The sequence below is a fragment of the Danio rerio genome, chromosome 20 (genome assembly GCF_052040795.2).
Source record: "Danio rerio strain M-AB ecotype USA chromosome 20, GRCz13ab, whole genome shotgun sequence".
NCBI classification, from domain to species: Eukaryota; Metazoa; Chordata; class Actinopteri; order Cypriniformes; family Danionidae; genus Danio; species Danio rerio.
The window spans coordinates 15,397,764-15,417,662 of NC_141040.1; the positions used below are offsets into that span (position 1 = coordinate 15,397,764).

Sequence of the window (19,899 nt, forward strand, 5' to 3'; positions counted from 1 at the left end):
TTATGACCCTCAGCTGTCTCATCCCTCATTCTGGTCATCTAAGTTTCTATAGCCAGCCAACATGCCTCAGGTACCCGATAGGGCCACTGCTGCACGATTTTGTTAGGGGTGTCTAATGTCATGGTGTCTTTCGTGCTGTCTTGAAAAAAGGCAGCGAGCTGGCATGGTGATAGGGTCCATTTCTTCAACAAGGTACATATTCCTGTCTCTGTCCTGGCTGATGAACGTGCATCTAGACTGGCCCAACGTTTTCCACAATGGTACAGGGTCTCTGCCAGACACCAAGAAACTTAGATTTTGAAAAAGACACCAAGACCAATACTTTAATGCCCGGTTGGGACTCATGTGCTTGGGTGGACCAATCATAGTTCCGTTTTTTCGGCATGGTGGGACTTCACCAGATGTTTTTTGATGATGAATGTGATTCGTTCTATAATATCTATTGTAGTGAGGTGGGGGCTTTGCTACACGTGTTCCCAGACTTCCCTTGTGACATCCAGTAAGCTGCAGGGTTGTTGACCAAACAGGAGTTCAAATGGGATGAAGCCTGCAATTGCTTGCAGTAAGGGCAACTCGATGAGGAAAGTATGAGCTGGTTAGAGGGAGATCACAGTCGTCATGTGCACTGACAGATCTCGCAAACTTTATCATCCTCCATTCCTGGCCAGCGGAAACAATCTTGCATTTATTATGCAGTGTTGGCGGCTCCCAGGGATGAAAGTGTTTGAGTTCCATCACTGTTTACACTGTAAAAATGTCCGTGATTTTAACAGTAAAAGTCTGTACAATCTACAGTGAAAACCTAGTAAATGATTAACAGCTCATTTCTGTACAAAATACGGAAAATAGCTGTAACAGATCTAACCTTTGTTTAAGAGAAACTAATCAGAGTATCTAAAATCTCACCATACACCCTCATTCACTAGTTCCTAAATTAGTCAATTAGTTTAGTCCCCTAGACAGAGTGAATGACCACAAATGAGTATTTTCAGACACTGATGAACACCTGCTGTTAACAAGCACAATCACTGAAGGAAAGAACAAGAAATAAAACTACAGACACAGCCTCACACCAAACCAACTAAAACAGAGGATTAAACAACTCCACTAAATCACAGCATTAGCAGCTTTGCTGATTACAGTTTGACTTCATTCTCTTCATTTCTCTTATATCTGCAAGAATGTTTGATAATTAACCGAGGTTTATATTTTTTATTGAAAATATTTAATTTGGCCTCACCATAATGGAGATCAAGGGCTGCTTAACTTGAACTCTTGAACCTTTCTTTTTCTTCCTTAATGTTTCTCTGGCTGATTAAACTGTGTTTCTAAAACTCATCAGTTATAACAAGAAAGGCAATGAGAAACTATACTGCTTGTACTTAATTGTTATAATTGATATACTTTCTAGTATTTTATAAGCTAAGCCATAGAAAATAATTTAATTTAATATTGTTTGGGAATCATGTTACAGATTTCCATGGAGGTTCAACAAAGAACTATCAAGAATTTAATAAGAAATTACTATTTTATTAGGTTCATGCACAAAACCTTGAGATCTCCAGCTGCACATTATGACACACAGACATCAAGAATCAGGATATGAACCTCAACCATGGTTGCTAAAAAAAGCTGCTTAATTCATTCATGCTGCAATGCATGCTGGGTGCCAGCATAGTACAAAAATCCCAGCATGTATTGCAGGATGAATATATTATGCAGCTTAAAGTTCTTACAATAGCTTTCTTTTCGTTTGTCACTATTATTGAGTCTATAATTGACTAATTGTTGATGTCTGTGTGTCTTAAAGTTCTGCCATGGATCAATTATTCACATTGTGAATGGTGCATTTAGACCTGTTAAACAATCATTGGTTGCTGTGGGACAAGTGGTTTCATTTACATGTGGCATTTATTTCTCACTTATAACTATCAAGATATTGAATGAGCTAACAAGCAGGAGAGGACGGTTTCAATATCATTGTTAATCTTACCAGACTTATTATTGTTTTATCTTTTGAATTTTCATGCTATACAACTAGTGTGATTGACATAATTAATTATAGCAGCCAAAACATTAACTAGTGTCAGAACAATTAGTTGAAGAGCCCAACTAAAGCAGACTCTGTCCTCCATCATGGTGACTTTAAATGAACAACAAAAATTTAATTAAGAGCTTTTGTTCACGTGACAGAAATAAAAACAAACACAAAGTTCAGTAATAGGTGAAGCTCTTGATGTTTGTGGAGTTGTTTAATGGTCTCTGCTGAGATCTTAAGAAGTTACGTTTTTATTGTGTAATTTGCTTTATTTTTATTAATTATTATTTTATTTAGTTTTATTCTTAGTTGATTTCATCTTTGGTTTTGCCTATGTTTTTTTGTGTTTTTCTTTCAATTAGTGATTCTGCTTTTAACAGTTGTTCATCAATAATTCTCGATCCTCCTTTAATTAGACACTTAATTATGTCATTAACTTTATCACTGTCTGAGCATTCAACCCTCTGTAGTAAGGATACTAGTGAGGATTTTGCTCTGGGATTTGTGGGGTTAAATGTGTTTGATGAAAAATGCAGACTGTGGAATTTAATTTTAACAGGAATATTCTTTAAACTGAATTTACGAAAGTAAAATGCTAAAAACTTATACTGAAAACTGATTACTGGCAACCATAGCTGGCAGTATTTTACCATAAAATCAAGAGGAAGAAAAAACTGTGAAATACTGTAAAACAGTTTTTGTGTCCCCATTGTGGAGGACAGTAGCATCTGGGTGCAAGTCCAAGATGAACTAAGAGTATTTGATGTTATGTTGCATCTTCTTTTGTTTAAAGGTAACTTTGTATTTACTAATGCAGAGAAATTCTGTTTGCTAATTGTAAACACACATGAACACATTAGTGCATTGAATAACTTTGTTTTTATGTACTAAGTTACATATTTGTGAACTGAATGTTGTATCAGTTCATGAAATATGGGTATTTTCTGTTAAATTTCACAGTTCTATAAACATCCATATTTTTTACGAAAAAAATCAGGCAACCACAGCTGCCATTTATCTGTAAATTTAACATATTTTTTTAATAGTGTACGTTTTGGCATGTGGGACTACTAGCAGTCTTTTTTTCCTCCCCCTGCTGCTGGGTAACACAGTAAAGCATCTGTTTTCCACAATGAAGTTTGAGAGGAGGTGATGTGCTGGCAGCCAGATACACTGCTTCATTACACGGGTGGTCATTTAGGTGGTCATTATTGAGCTGCTCACAGCCAAAGAAGCCACCGGCCCTCATCTGCTGGAACAGATCCATATACACGTTTGGGTTATAATTATTATTATTATTATTTTAAGATTTCAGATCCCCACATTGTGGCCACAAGAAGTAGATCAAGCACCAGCCAGTCTCTTCGCAGAAGAACGGGGATGGGTAAGGTTAGGCTCCAGTAGGCGCAGAGATTATGATGTGATGAGCCAGGGTGAATAAGCTTCCCGAATACAGTATCACCATCCGCCATCTCCCCATCACCCCACCTGGATGGTTGGAGTGGGAGCTTGGCATTGGATCGTGGATAATGCAACTGGCTAGCCAAGCCCAGGCATCTGGAGAAGGTGGTTGGCTGGGCATTGGTTCATCCTTGGTACTGGGGATGACCGTTACAGGTCGCGAGGTGTCCTCCAGTGGCCGCCAATTTGGGTTCACCCTCCGGGAATAGGAGTCTCCCCAGTGCCACGAGCAAAAAAATTCATGCTGTGATCCTATTAAGATGTGATGCAGGGAATTTGCTGGCCAGTCCTTACATCATCCACTCAGTCTCTTTTGCACTGTATGACTCCATAAAACATCAAAAACATCACTGAAGCTCCTGAAAAGTTTCAAGGCGGCAGTGGATTAAAAAGGGAGATCCTTGGTGTAGCATGTCACTTGGACACAAGCTAAGGACTGATCCCTAGTTGGGTCCCCTAGGTGAGGGTGTCTGATGATCTTAGATCTGAAACACCCCATTACCTGGAGTTCATCATGAAATGTCCACTCGATCCCATTCCCTCTCATCTCTTGCAAGCCATCTCTCCTGCAGTCATACCAACACTGACTCACATAAATTAACACATCTCTTGACTCTGGTTTATTCCCCACTTCATTTAGGCAGGCTAGGGTAACCCCACTGCTAAAGAAACCCAACCTGGACCATATACTACTTGAAAACTACAGACCAGTATCCCTGCTTCCATTCATGGCCAAGATTCTGGAGAAAGTAGTGTTCAATCAAGTCCTGGACTTTCTTACTCAAAACAATCTCATGGACAACAAGCAATCTGGCTTTAAGAAAGGCCATTCAACTGAGACTGCCCTGCTCTTGGTCATGGAGGATCTCAGACTGGCTAAAGCAGACTCAAAATCATCAGTCCTCATCTTGCTGGACTTGTCAGCTGCTTTTGAACTGTCAACCACCAGATCCTGCTATCTACGCTCGAGTCACTGGGCGTTGCGGGCACTGTTATACAATGGTTCAGATCTTACCTCTCTGACAGGTCATTCAGGGTTTCTTGGAGGGGAGAGGTGTCCAACCTACAGCATCTAAACACTGGGGTACCTAAAAGCTCTGTTCTTGGGCCACTTCTCTTCCCCATCTACACGTCATCTCTAGGACCAGTCATCCAGAGACATGCATTCTCCTACCACTGCTATGCTGATGATACCCAGCAATACCTCTCTTTTCATCCTGATGATCCCTCGGTTCCAGCTCGCATCTCAGCCTGCCTGTTGGACATTTCACACTGGATGAAAGATCATCATCTTCAGCTTAACCTCGCAAAAACGGAAATGCTTGTAGTTTCTGCCAACCCGACTCTACACCATAACTTTTCAATCCAGATGGATGGGGCAACCATTACTGCATCCAAAATGGTGAAAAGCCTTGGAGTAACGATTGATGACCAACTAAACTTCTCTGACCACATTTCTAGAACTGCTCGATCGTGCAGATTTGCACCCTATAACATCAGAAAGTTCCGACCCTTCTTATCTGAACATGCAGCTCAACTCCTTGTTCAAGCTCTTGTTCTCTCCAAACTGGATTACTGCAACTCTCTTCTAGCTGGGCTTCCAGCTAACTCTATCAAGCCTCTTCAGCTGCTCCAGAACGCAGCAGCACGAGTGGTCTTCAATGAACCTAAACGAGCACATGTCACTCCGCTGCTAGTCCGTTTGCACTGGCTGCCAGTTGCTGCTCGCATAAAATTCAAAGCTCTGATGTTTGCCTACAAAGCGACTTGTGGCCTTGCTCCTTCTTATCTGCTCTCACTTCTGCAGATCTACGTGCCCTCCAGAAACTTGCGTTCTGTGAATGAACGTCGCCTCGTGGTTCCATCCTAAAGAGGGAAGAAATCACTTTCGCGAACGCTCACGCTCAATCTGCCCAGTTGGTGGAATGAACTCCCTAACTGCATCAGAACAGCAGAGTCACTCGCTATTTTCAAGAAACGACTAAAAACTCAACTATTTAGTCCCCACTGCACTTCCTAATCTGCAATTGCCTCTCTGGATATCACACTAACTGTACCCAAAAAAAAAAAGTTACTAATACTTTCCTTCTTAGACTTTACAGACCTGAAACTTGCCTATAGCACTTATTCATTGTTGCTCTTATAGTTGTGTAAGTTGCTTCCTTGTCCTCATTTGTAAGTCGCTTGGGATAAAAGCGTTTGCTAAATGACTAAATGTAAATGTAAATGTAAATGTCATCACTGATGATGTGTCCAAATAGCACCACCTGGTGTTTCAAGGAAGTTCCTTCAAATAAATTAGACAAGCAGATGCTGATATAGGGCGAAGCAGTGGCGCAGTAGGTAGTGCTGTCACCTCACAGCAAGAAGGTCACTGGGTTGCTGGTTCGAACCTTGGCTCAGTTGGCATTTCTGTGTGGAGTTTGCATGTTCTCCCTGCGTTCGCGTGGGTTTCCTCCGGGTGCTCTGGTTTCCCCCACAGTCCATAGACATGCGGTACAGGTGAATTGAATAGGCTAAATTGTCTGTTGTGTATGAGTGTGTGTGTGGATGTTTCCCAGAGATGGGTTGCGGCTGGAAGGGCATCCGCTGCGTAACAACTTGCTGGATAAGTTGGCGGTTCATAATAAAGGGACTAAGCCGACAAGAATGAATGAATGATGCTGATATATGCTATCATCTTTGAATGTTACGTAAATTATTTGCAAAAATTAACTAAATAATATTGGAAAATTTCAGTAAACTGCGTAACTCACTCCATTTTTTTAATGAAAGGGTGGGGCGGAGGGATAGGGAGTAATTTCCAATATAAACTAAATTATGTATTGAAATGGTTCTAGGGCAAATTTCTGCTCACCAAAACACATTTGATAATTCCTTTATTGATAATTCTGTCAGCCTTCATAATGCGCACAAGTATAAAAACTAAGAAACTATTTAGATGAAAACAAATTGTATTTGTCATGTAGCATTACCATAATGATCAAGGTTGCCCTGCCCCTTTTTACTTTTAAGATTTCTCTTTAAGCTGTGGTCACATTAGAGTTTGAGTATGCAATATTCTGTCATGCGTGCTGCGAAAGGGGGCTGGATTAAACAAGCTTATAAGACATTAAAAAAGTGAGCGATTGCTCCATGTTTTAAATTTCTGTCCAGAGATGTCATATTTTGATCCTCGATTGGTCTCACACAGTCAAGTGATGTGATTTCGCAGGTCAAAGTCAAAGCTTAAACTTTGCACCGCAGCAACCTGCGAAACTTAACGCATTTGATCCTGCATTTCCAGTCTGATGCATTCCTGTGCGTATGAATGGAAGTCTATGGGAGGAAAAGCCCATTGTGACAGCAGCTTTATTCTTTGTTATTCTCCTTAGATAAGTTGTTACTTTCTCCACCCTCTCATTATCTCGTTTACTCTCATGTATTTAAGCACCTTGCATTTAATCAGTGCTTGCCTTATGCTGCAATTGTACATTTGAGTTATGTGGAGCAGTCTGTTCCAGTTCCCAGCCTTGTTTCCTTCTGAGTTTATTTTGGATTATTTATTACAAATGTTTAATACAGCACATGGATCCATCTTGCTGATGTTCTGAGATTTTTTATTAAGATCTTTTCTCCCTCAAATCTCTGAGAAGTAGCAGGGTCTTGTTGCTTGTAAAGCACATCTAAAATGGCCCAGTTTCCTCTCTGAATACCCAGTGTGCCAATGAAGTGCCGGTGACTGATTTGGTGTCTTGGCAACAGTTATCAGGGGGCATCAAATGCCTCACAGGTGCTAAACGCAGAGACAACGAGGGGTGGCTTGATGAAAAACCATGAACCACTAGTAGAGAACAGAATCTGGCTCTTTTCAAAATGTACAATATGTTTTTAAAAAGTATGTATAAAATATATTTCTCCTGTTTGTTATTTTGCTTTGCAGTTTTAATGATATAATGATAAAAGTGCTACAGAATGAAAGGTTCAGTACATGACATACAGTGAGACTGAAACACCACAGTGTCCTTGCTTTCTTCTACATCCCGTGAGTGTAAAAGGCAGGTAAAAATCAGGAAAATCAGAACAAAACACTCTAAATCCATTGCCATTTGCCATTTGTTGAGTATAATTACAATTTGGTAAAGCATAGGGTTCTAAATGGGCTGATAAAACGGGCTTTTTTGCACTTATATAAGCCACATTCATTCTATGTAAACATCGTGGGACATTTTAAACATAATGGGCTCTATTTTAACAATCTGTAAAAAAAAGCATTAAGGGATAAAGGTAGGCGCAGAGATTATAATGTGATAAGCCAGGGTGAATGAGCTTCCCAAATCCAGTATCACCATCCTCCATCTCCCCATCACTCCACCTGGATGGTTGGAGTGGGAGCTTGGCACTGGATGGTGGAAAATGCAGCTGGCTAGCCAAGCCCAAGCACCTCGAGAAGGTGGTTGGGTGGGCATTGGTTCATCCTTGGTACTGGGAATGACCATTACTAGTCGCAAAGTGTTCTCCAGTGGCTGCCAATCTGGGTTCACCCTCTGGGAATAGAGGTCTCTCCAGTGCCACGAGTAAACAAATTCACGCTGTGATCCCATTAAGATGTGACGCAGGGACTTTGCTGGCCAGTCCTTACATCATCCACTCAGTCTTTTTTGCAAGGTAGGAGTACATGAGACATCAAGAACATAACTGAAGCTTCTAAGAAGGTTCAAGGCGGCAGTGGATTAAAAAGGGATATCCTTGGTGTAGCATGTCACTTGGACACAAGCTGAGGACTGGATCCTAGTTGGGTTGCCCAGGTGAGGGTGTCTAATGATCTTAGACCTGAAACACCCCATTACCTGGAGTTCATCACGGATGATGTGTCCAAGAAGCACCACCTGGTGTTTCAAGGAAGTTCCTTCAAATAAATAGACAAGCAAATGCTGCCATATGCTATCATCTTCAAATTTTATGGAAATAACTCAATAATATGGCAAATTTCAGTAAAGTCCGTAAATACTCTCTCCATTTTTTATTTTTTAGGGTTCTAAATGGGCTAGTAAATTGGTCATACTAGCCCAACAATCTAGGTGCAAAGTCTAAAGCGCAGGACGTGTACGAATAAACTTTTGCTATTTTAAAGGCAAGAAAAATATGCTCTGCGGTTCGGTGCATAGTCTAACAGGGTTGAGCTTATTCTCTGAATGAGTTATGGGTGTGTTTTTAAGATAAACAAATCAGTGTCGCATCTCACATTCCCTTTAAGAGTCAGTTTGTCCTGCCATGGTGCATATGCTATTTACATGGTGGAATTTCTAACTAGAAAAACTGAACACTTCAATAGCAAACAGTTAAACAGATCATCTGCAGCATGAGGATAAATAATGAGCCTCCTCCAATAGGCCTTTACTTTCACTTTCTCTTTCTCTCTTTCTGAGATAAGGAAATGTGTTGTACTCACAGACATCTATTAGACTATATAATTATTTTCATTTATAAAGTGCAAATTTTTGTTTCAAAACTATTTTTAAATTTGGTTCTGATTTCCAGCAAAAAAATAAATAAATTATAAAATAAAAAATAGACAAACAATAATAACGAAGAATGGTCAAAAAATATATCCAAACACACATGCCAAGCCCCATATGGTCCAAAATACAACAGGTGGACAAATTTAAGCTTGTTTTTAATAAAACAAGCATAAATATGCATATAGTAAATAATACTGCTAATAATAATAACATTATACAAAAGCAAGTTGTTGTGAATAAACTGAAAAAAGCCCCCAGAGATGAAGAAGGCATGAAGGCAGTGGTTTTTCGATTTATGTAGAAAAAAATAATTTTTGCAATATTTTAATCCTTTAATTCTTTTTTACTTGTAAAAGTATTTGCATATTGCTGTACATCTTGTGTATGTTTGGCAATGTGTATGTGTTAAAGGCGCACAACTAACGTGCTCTGCGCTGGATTTTAGACCTGCTCTCAGCTGGTCTATTATGTAAAACATACGTATGACAGGTTTCTAGGCAAAATTAACAATATGGGGCAACAACTTTTGCTCTATTTCACAGCAATGATATTAACAAGAACATATTGTCAATAATTAAAGGATTATTATTATGCATTTTTTGCACTACACCAAACACCACTAAACAACTTGTTGTCTATTATTTGTAACCGTTCATCTCACCTATCTATCTACATATGGACAAATTTTCTGGTGTGGCTGGTTTGCTTGGTAGCTCACTTTGTATGGTGTTGTTTGTTGTTGGGTTTAAGTTTGGTAAAGCACGGTTCCAAACAAGAGATTAAAGCAATGCAAAATTAAGGTAAAATGACCTGGTTGTAGAGCAGCTTTTTCTTACATTTTTGTTGAAATCACAAATTAATGTAATTGAAAGCAATCATGGACGTGTTTGTTTATATGTTTGTTAATATAACTACTATATTTATTTATAGCACTTAATTTTTGCATCTTGTTTAAATACATTACAGCAGCTACCTAGCTATTTTCTTTATTCTCTATTTCCACCTGGGGATACTCATCCCAAGGTCACCAGAGATTATGCAGCATTATGCAGCACCATGGATTATGCAGCACCATGGATGCAATCTAAGACCTGATGCCAAAGAAATGATGCCATAGTGTATCCATAATCCTGGACCAGGCCATATCCTGAGCTGATGCTGTGGTGGTCGTGGAGGAGTGGAGTACATTAGAATGATTCCTGAAAGACCACAGTGACAGACGGGTCACAGCATTGATCCTGTGGGCTAGCCTGAACAGCCCCGGTGGCGTACTCAGAGCTGCAGTTCTCTATAATGGATAATAGCTTTCTCCAGCCTCCGGCGCAAAGACTGCAGCTCCACACAGAAAGTTTGGCCAAAGGAAAAATGGTCGTGCCAAACAGAGCCTGGTTTCTCTCAAGGTTTTGTCACTTCGTCAGTTGGTGAATTTTTTTCCTCACCACTGGCTTGCTTGGTTTGGGACAGGGGTGTAAAACTCAATTCCTGAAGGGCCGAAGCCCTGCAGAGTTTAGTTCCAACCCTGCTCCAACACACCTACCTGTAGATTTCAAACAAGCCTGAAGGACTCAATTAGTTTGATCAGGTGTGCTTAATTAGGGTTGGAACTAAACTGTGCAGAGCTGCGGCCCTTTTGGAACGGAGTTTGACACCTGTGGTTTGGGACTTATGGAACGGCGCATTGATGATATTGCTCTTCAGTGTTTGAACTTTCAGCAGTAAAAATTAAACCACACTGAAAACTAAACTGAACTTCAACTCTGAAAATTGGACTTTACTAAAACTTCTATGTAAATCAACGTTGACACAATCTACATTGTAAAAGCGCTATATAAATAAACATGAATTGAATTGCATTGAATGTGTAAAAGAATGACTTGTATAAGAAACGTACAACAAAACGTAACCTAAGTATTTCAGATTCACAAACATGTAGATAGCACTCTCTAGTGGATATGTTATCTGAAACATCAACGAAACGTACCCAGAGCAACTTCTTTTATGTTCTACAAAACTTTAGGCTGAGGCATGTATATACATTGAGCCTGGGTTGGTTTTTAGTCATTGCCATAAATCTGTGGGTTCAAAACCTGTGGGTTCAACATTGCCATCATTACACAATTCTTTTTAAATAGCAAAGGAAAACCTTTTCAGTTTTTTAGTACATCTTAAAACCAAACTCCAAATCCTTACAAACACAATGCCATTAAAAAAATTCGAATGGACATCTTTTCTGTAGTGGTCAATGATTTATATTAGTTTAGGTGTGTTTATTTGTGTGTGTATTTACCAGTAAAAACATGACGCGCATTGTAAAAACACAAACTTCTGTAGCTATAGCCTAGGGCTGCATATAGTGAGATTTCCGTCTCTTATGACATCAGTGAACTAATTTCTACCAATCTACAGTACTAATTTTACACTGATTACAAATTAACATATTTATCGTTGTGTTAATGTGTCAGATGTTTTGCCCAAATTTGTGTATGGCACATGAGGTTGTGAACTGAAATCTTGAATTGTTTATTAGTGCATGTGGTTAGCTGTGTGTTCTGCACTTTAAATGCAGCTTGAATGGCTTATAAAACTTTTAGCGTGACTGTTTAATCAACAACAGATGTTCAGTCTCAACTAAAATCAGCCATACGGTGCATGCGGTGCATAATAAGAGACAGTAAAACAGAGGATTCAAGAGCAGATATTTTCTTATAATGTGTGTACAGAACTATATCAGCATTACAGTCACAGACGTTCACTAGAAGACAAGCTGAGCATCAGGTGTCACTGGCGTTGCTTTGTTTTGCTGTTTTATTTTGGCTTGCTTTGTTCCTTTGCTTCGTTGCTTCACTTCACTTCATTGCTTTGCTTTGTTTTGTTCTTTTGGTTTTTGTTGCTTTATTTTTGTTCTCCTTGGCTTTGCTTTCATGTTGTTTGGCTTGACTTTGGTGTTTTGCTTTAATTGTTTTGTATTTCTTTTGCTTTGGTTTCCTTTGTTTTGTCTTGCAGCTTTTTAATTTTTTTGCTTAATTTTAGTTTTTCTTTGCTTTGCTTTTTTTAATTTTGCATTTTGTTTTGCTTTCATTTTTGTTGCTTGACCTTGATTTAGCTTTTTTATTTGACCTGTTGACTTGTTTTCCTTTTCTTTCTCTCTTTTGAATGTTTTATTATTATAATTATTTGCTAATTTTTAATTTGCTTTGTTGCTTTATCTTGAATTGACTTCAATTTGCAAATTTCAGTTTGCAAATTTTTCCTTTTGCTTGTTTCGTTGCATTCCTTTTTGTTGCTTGGCTTCAATTAGGTGTTTTGATTTGCCTTTGAATGTTGCTTTTTTGCTTCGCCTTTGTCACTTTTTGTTTTGTCTTGATTTTGCTGTTAATGTTTTGTTGTTGTTTTTTTGTTTGGCATTGTTTTGTTTTGTCACCATGTATTATTTTGCTTTACATTTGGTTCTGTTTTTGGCATGGATTGTTTGAATCACCATGCATATTCATTGACTGAAAAAGCAAGACTTTGGCATTTGATTTTGTGCTCCATGAGAAAAGGTCATATGAGTTTGGAGAGACATGGAAATCTGAGTGTGTGTGTGAACATGACGCTTCCAAACATGATGCTTCTCAGTGTGATTTCAGTGGTATGTGTGCCTTTACCTGGGGTGGGGGTTTCTGTTCGATCCGCACTACAGGCAGTAGGGAGACGAAACTGGATCCCTGAAAGAACAAAAATCATTAGTAGAGCCTAAATAAATCAAATACAGTCACTGCACACTGTTTTACAACATTTTATATTAATTCAAAACATTTTAAGCTGTAAACAATACTATTGAATCTGACACCAGCAGTTTGATTATCCAGATATCTTCATTAAAAATCATAATCAAGCCATAATCAAGTCTGTGGTGCCATATTGCTGAAAACGAATAAAGACACATACATTTATGAAGTCACAGGTATTTAAAGTGATAAACAGGCCAGAAAATTTAGTTATGAATAAAGAACTGCTGGCTGAAAAAAATTTTGGCCAAATGATTTTGGCACATTGTTTGGCAATAATTCTCAGCGGTTTTCTCACTACTAAGTGAAAATAAGTACACTTTAGCAGACTTTTTGAATGCATACAGACAAAATAATTTCATATAGATTTCTGTATATACACTCACCGGTCACTTTATTAGATATGCCTGTACAACTGCTTGTTAATGCAAATTTCAGCCAATTACACAACAGCAACTCAATGCATTTAGGCATGTAGACATGGTCATGATGATCTGCTACAGTTCAAACCAAGCATGCTGATCTACTGGGATTTTCATGCACAACCATCTCTAGGGTTTACAGAGAATAGTCAGAAAAAGATAAAATATCCAGTGAGCGGCAATTCTGTAGGCACAAGTGCCTTGTTGATACTATAGGTCAGAGGAGAATTGCCATTCTGATTCCTGCTGATAGAAAGGCAACAGTAACTCAAATAACCACACTTTACAACTGAGGTATGCCGAAGAGCATCTCTGAATGAACAACCCATCCAACCTTGAGGCGGATGGGCTACAGCAGCAGAAACCACACCGGGTGCCACTTTTGCCAGGTATCAACTGGAAACCGAGGCTACAAGTTGCCTTGTCTGATGAGTCTTGATTTCTACTGCGACATTTAGATGGTGGGGTCAAAATTTGGCATCAACTTGTATCAACAGTTCAGGTTGGCAGTGGTGGTTTAACTGGGGAATATTTTCTTGGCCCATTAGTACCAATTGAGCATCGTGTTAATGTCACCGCCTAAGTATTGTTGCGGAACATGTCTATCCCTTTATGACCACAGTGTACCCATCTTCTGATGGCTACTTCCAACAGGATTAAATGCCATGTCATAAAGCATAAATCATCTCAGACTGGTTTTATAACAATGCCAACTGGTTTTTAACATAACAAACAGTTCACTGTACTCAAATGGCCTCCACAGTCACCAGTTTTAATCCAATAGAGCATTGTTGGGATGTGATGGAATGGGAGATTTGCATCATGGATGTGCTTTGGACAAATCTGCAGCAACTGCATGATGCTATCATGTTAATATGGACCAAAATCTCTAAGGAATATTTCCAGTACCTTGTTGAATCTTTGCCATGAAGGACTAAGGCAGTTCTGAAGGCAAAAGTGACCCAAGCCAGTATTAATAAGGTGTACCTAATAAAGTGGCCGGTGAGTGTATCGTCCAAAAGTACAGTGTTTGTAAATATTGTCAACTTTTGTAAATACATAACAAATGTACGTCCAATAATTTAAGAGTACTTCTTTTTCACATGTGTATGGCCTCCTGTGGCCATTACATATAATACACCCTCTATAAAAAGTGTCAGCATATTGTAAAAACATAGCAAGAAATTCATTCAGAACCAAACCATTATTACATTTAAATAATATTTTAGGCAATTTCAAAGAATAAATGCAATAGAGTGAGAAATATAAGTAATTATAAATAAATAAGTTCAAATTCATAAGTACAAATTCATAAATTCAAAATTAATGCAAAAACAAACTGGTATTTTCAAATAGTTTTTGAATAATATACACAATGTACACTTAAAATGTAAACTATGAAAATATATACTGTATTATTTTTACAAAATTACCTTTGCTTAATTTCTGATAATAAATGTTAAAAAAGAATCAAAATATAGAGATGAAATCTGTGCATAAGTAGCTATGTATTGCTAAATGTACATAAAACAAAAAAAGGAAACTTCAGTTAAAACACAGAGTGGTTTGCAGGTTTCAGGGTCAGATTTGAGTTCCCGTGCCTCCAGAAAAAAGATCCAGATTCACCATAGAGTCATTTGGTTCTCTGAAGAGTCCAGTAAGAGCGTGGCTTGATCCTGAACGCTCCGCCTGCTCGTCCGTATCGTGTGTGAATGAGCTCTGACAGTGCGCAGGATGAGGCATGACATGAAGGATGAAGATGAAGATGATACTGTATGACACAGGGATAAATATGTCATCTAATGGTCTGATTGACAAATATACTTGAAATTAAACATTTCTGTGTGTGTGTGTTTGTTTTTTAAAACACACACAAATATCTCCAAAATTAATTGACTTTAATTAATGAGACTAACGTTATCATATCAAGTTTTACAATAGAATTTTGACAGTCAGTGAATATGTTCACATCCATATCTACAGTGTTCAGCATATATAAGTCCACCCCATACAAATATATCGATTTTACAGTATATAGGTTAGTCAGTACTGAAGCCAAATCTGGAGCTTATCTAACAAAATATCTTACGACAACGGTCCAAAAACTAGTACACCCAAATGTATATGTTGTAGAAAAATTATAAATACATACAATAGGAAAATATGAATTAGATTAAATAGGAAAAATCAAGCAAAGCAAAAGAAAATAAGAAAAAAAATGTTGAAATTTTGTATGTTATAATCTATATTTTGCAACACTTTGCTTGTATGTAATTGTATTCTCTTTTAATTTATAAATATTTTTGGTGACAAAAATATAATTTTAATAAATATATCTGTTTAATAAATCTGTTTTGTTTAAATGCACCAAAATACATTGCCTATATTCACTGAGAAATGAATACAAATATTGATCTTCAAAATGGGGCATACTCAGTTATGCTGAGCACTGTATGCTTGTCTGTCTCCGCTGCTGTTTTTGTCGGTTTGGCTCCATCTTGTGACTGATTAACACATAAGTTAGTGTATGCTCCATTCAGCTGTTTTCATTTCTGTCAGTTTTTAACTTTAATTAAAGAGTTAATGAGCTATTATGTTTCAGAACAATGTTTGTGTCTTTTTTTGACGTGTAATAAGTAGAATAAAATACATCCAGGTGGTTGTTTCAGCAGAATAAAGGCCTTCAGTCTTATACAACCATGCTTTGCTTTATGTCAAGGCTGCCAATAAGCCTTTCAGGCTTTATTCTGTAATAACAACTGTCTGGATGTACTTTATCCCTTACATAACAACTATAGAATTGAAATAACTAATTATTTCAAGTATTTACCATAAAATGGTTTCCCAAACCATAGCATTAGCGTTTACTATAAATTATTATATGAGTTTAGATGCAAAAAACCCTAAAATCCATCTGATACTTTCTTCTAATAAATAATAATTATTATTATTATTATTATTATTTCTTTTTAAAGAATAACTCATTTCTCATAACTGATTTATTTTATCTATGCCATGATGACAGTAAATAATATTTGACTAGATATTTATCAAGACACTTCAATACAGCTTAAATTGACATTTAAAGGCTTAACAAGGTTAATTAGGTTAGCTAGGCAGGATAGGGTAATTAGGCAAGTTATTGTATAATGATGTAGACACAGTTTGTTCTGTAGACAGTCAAAAAATATATAGCTCAAAGGGGCTAATAATTTTGACTTTAAAATTATCATATAATTATTATTATTGTTAATAATTATGACTATACACACACACACACACACACGCAGTTGAACTGCAAAATTATTAGCCCCTTTAAGCTATTTTTTTTTTAATAGTCAACAGAACAAACCATCGTTGTACAATAACTTGCCTAATTACCCTAACCTTCCTAACTGTAGCCTAATTAATGTAGTTAAGCCTTTAAATGTCACTTAAAACTGTAGAGAAGTGTCTTGAAAAATATCTAATAAAATGATATTTGACAAATCATCATGTCAGATAAAAATCAGTTATTAGGGATGAGTTTTTAAAACTATTACGTTTAGAAATGTGTTGAAAAAAAAAACTTCTGTCCTTTAAATAGAAATTGGAGAAACAAATTAACAGGGGGTCTAATAATTCAGGGGGCTATTAATTTTGACTTCAACTATATATATATATGTGTGTGTGTGTGTGTGGGTGTGTGTGTGTGTGTGTGTGTGTGTGTGTGTGTGTGTGTGTGTGTGTGTGTGTGTGTGTGTGTGTGTGATAATACATTTATGAGCTCTAAATGTTCGTTTGTTAATATTTAGACCAAAACATAAACATAAAAGGATAAAAGGTTAAACAAGAGATAAAGATATTATGTACCAAGATATTATTATTTTATTATTCTTTTTTTTAATTACAGAACTTGCTATTTCTTTATTTAGTTGTATTTTTCATGTTTGTTGGTAAATTTAAGCACACAATTTGTCCACCATCCTGGATCCTTTTCTTTAAAAAGACATAATAAAATGTTTTTACCTTCTGCACCTACACTTTAATAAAACAAAGTTGACTAAACTTGAAATTTTAAGGAAACAAATTTCGCGACATTTTTGAGTTGAACTTGAAACCCATGTACTCTACTCGACTCGATTTAAGTTATGTAAACTCAAAAAATTTCCTGAAGTTTGTTGCTTTAAAATTGTATGTTGAGTCAACTTTGTTTTTTAAGTGTATATGCCTGTAAGTTGACATTTGGTGAATGAGTGAATTAATGAGTTGATGATGTGATGGAGGAGCTGGGAGCTGAATGGAGATCAGTACAGTATGGGTTTCTCAGTGATGTGCAGTCCATCAGAAGAGGCTGATCCAGAAGCAGTGTCTGGAGGTGGAGTTTGGCTCACCTCACCTCTCAGTGACCTCTCGTCTGAAGCTTGAGCTGCGTGACCAATTTGTCCTCAACATACATACATACATACATACATACATACAGTGGCGATGTCCCCATGAATGCAGAGTGAATGTCATCAAAACTACAGTCAATTACATCATTCCACACATGACATCCTGATGAAGACGCCATCAATCTCAATAGTTTTGAGGTTAGTAGTTCGAACCATCACCTATGCTTCTTTTATTACAGATTTTATTAAAGATTAGAGCTTGTGTTTTATTGTTTTATGTATTGAGTAGTTTCAGATTATTTAACTAATAAATTAAATGAATTATCATTTTAAATAGAAAACAGTTTTAAAAATTATTTTACTTTTGTAAAATATCGTCTTAAGAGTGCATCTACTATTTCTGCGATGCCATTCTGGAAGTATTTTTTCTAGCATTTTTTTGGCCATTGGGATTTAGAATTTAGCCAACTAGTTGGGTTGGCAATTTTTGGCAATCCGGTACAAATGTGTCTTAGGTCATACGTCATACATCAAGTCAGAGATCAGCAAAGAAAGTCATTATTCGAGACAAAAAAATTTTAAGGTAAAATTACAAAAACCCATCGATCTACTTTATAAGACATGCGTTAAACTCCTGGTGGTGTATGGATTAGTTTTACAAAAAAATTTTTGAAGTTTCAAAAAAGGTAAATACCATTATACATCATGGAAGAACCATAATTAAATTTAAAACTACTCTGAAGGGCGTTTCCCAAACAATGACTTTATTCGAGGAGGAACTATCCTAGTGTGATGCATCGTTTGGGAAAAGAACGTTGTAGTGACAAGTGTTTCCCCGTGTAGGTTCTCTGTCGCAAATCCATCATTTGAACCATAGTTGAACCATTAGTTATAACGTAAAACGCCTAAATTGAAACTCTAAACGGGGTCGAGTAACAACTTCTTTAGAGAAGAACCGCAAAATTTCTTTTTTGCAGATTATATTTTTTTTAAACGCACACACATTTAAAAATTTTGAATGCGTGTTGGAACAATACATTTGGGAAATGCCAAAACAAAAACTAAGCTTGTAACCACGCAACTTGCGACTTTAGTTGGCTAACCATGGTTTCTCAGAAACGCACCCATGACTGTTCATCTAAAAGAAGAAAGTCTACCAAATAAAAAATCAACCCAAATATAAAAATGTACTCACACTCAAGTGGTTCTTAACTTTGAAGGACTATGAATTTCTGTTTTCTGTTGAACACAAAACAAGATATTCTAAAGAATGTTGGAAACCTGCAGCCATTGACATGAAAAGAAAAACGAGAAAAAGAAAACTATGAACATCAATAGATGCTGCTTTCTAGCATATCTTCCCTTGTGTTCAAAATTCATTTATTCATTCATTCACTCATTCATTCATTCATTCATGCATTCATTCATTCATTTATTCATTTTCAGCTTAGTCCCTTTTTTATCATGGGTCTCCACAGCGGAATGAACCACCAACTATTCCGGCATATGTTTTACACAGTGGATGCCCTTCCATCCGCAACCCAGTACTGGGAAATTTTAGTTTAACAAAACACAGAAACTCAAATAGGTTTGTATACAAGTAGCAAAGAGTAATTGATCGACAAAATGTGGATTTTTGAGTGAACTGTCTCCTTAAGAAATTGAAATAATGACTGTTTCTCAATATGCGTTCTTTAGCATTATTGTGTCCTCATGTTCTCGTGTAACGTCATCATCAGCTGCCAAAGTTCAGTTCCAATACTCAAGAACGCAAGAACAGAGGACGCGTCAAACTTCCCGGATGTGTTCTTAATATCGAGGACGCACTGATGGAGACTTGAGCACCAAACTTGCTCTAGAAATCCCAGAAGTCATTGCGACTGAAGGTGGGACACGCAGCATTTTATATAGATTTATTATTACATTTCAGAGATATCACTTATTTACCTCAGGAGTTTCCCTAAATGAAATGATGAATATAAACATTACCATAAACATCTTAATAAAGGAATAAACACATTAAGGGTGTTTGTTTTCTGAAATTCGTCTATAAAAATCTATTTTATTTGTATTGTGCAATGTACATTTATAATGTTTTATGCATATTATATATTTTGAAAAGTGAAAAAACAATAACTCGTTGTAAGAATGCTGTAATTTTTAAATAATAGTCTATGATAAACACGTGAAGGTCATGTGACCACCAGAAGGAACGCAGCATCTCATTTCTCACAGGACACGTTCTCTGCCCTTGTGGTCTCCTGAGTTCGTTCTTCCGAGGACACCTAGCAAGACCGTCCTCCACAAAAACCCAAGTCTGTTCTCTGCAATCTT

The 19,899-nt window shown here is 37.1% G+C and overlaps 1 protein-coding gene across 6 annotated transcripts in view; it reads right to left on the reverse strand.

Moving 5' to 3' along the window:
- dlgap2b (discs, large (Drosophila) homolog-associated protein 2b) overlaps positions 1–19,899 on the reverse strand; it is a 309,310-nt gene that overhangs the window by 47,098 nt on the left and 242,313 nt on the right. For 3 of the 6 annotated variants that reach the window (NM_001442641.1, XM_087297888.1, XM_087297887.1), the window contains one exon: positions 12,648–12,707. In NM_001442641.1, coding sequence (NP_001429570.1) covers positions 12,648–12,707 — 60 coding nt within the window. Of the gene's footprint in view, positions 1–11,834; positions 12,708–12,762; positions 14,964–19,899 lie in introns of those variants that run through there. The other 3 variants (XM_087297891.1, XM_087297892.1, XM_087297893.1) reach the window with 2 other exon arrangements.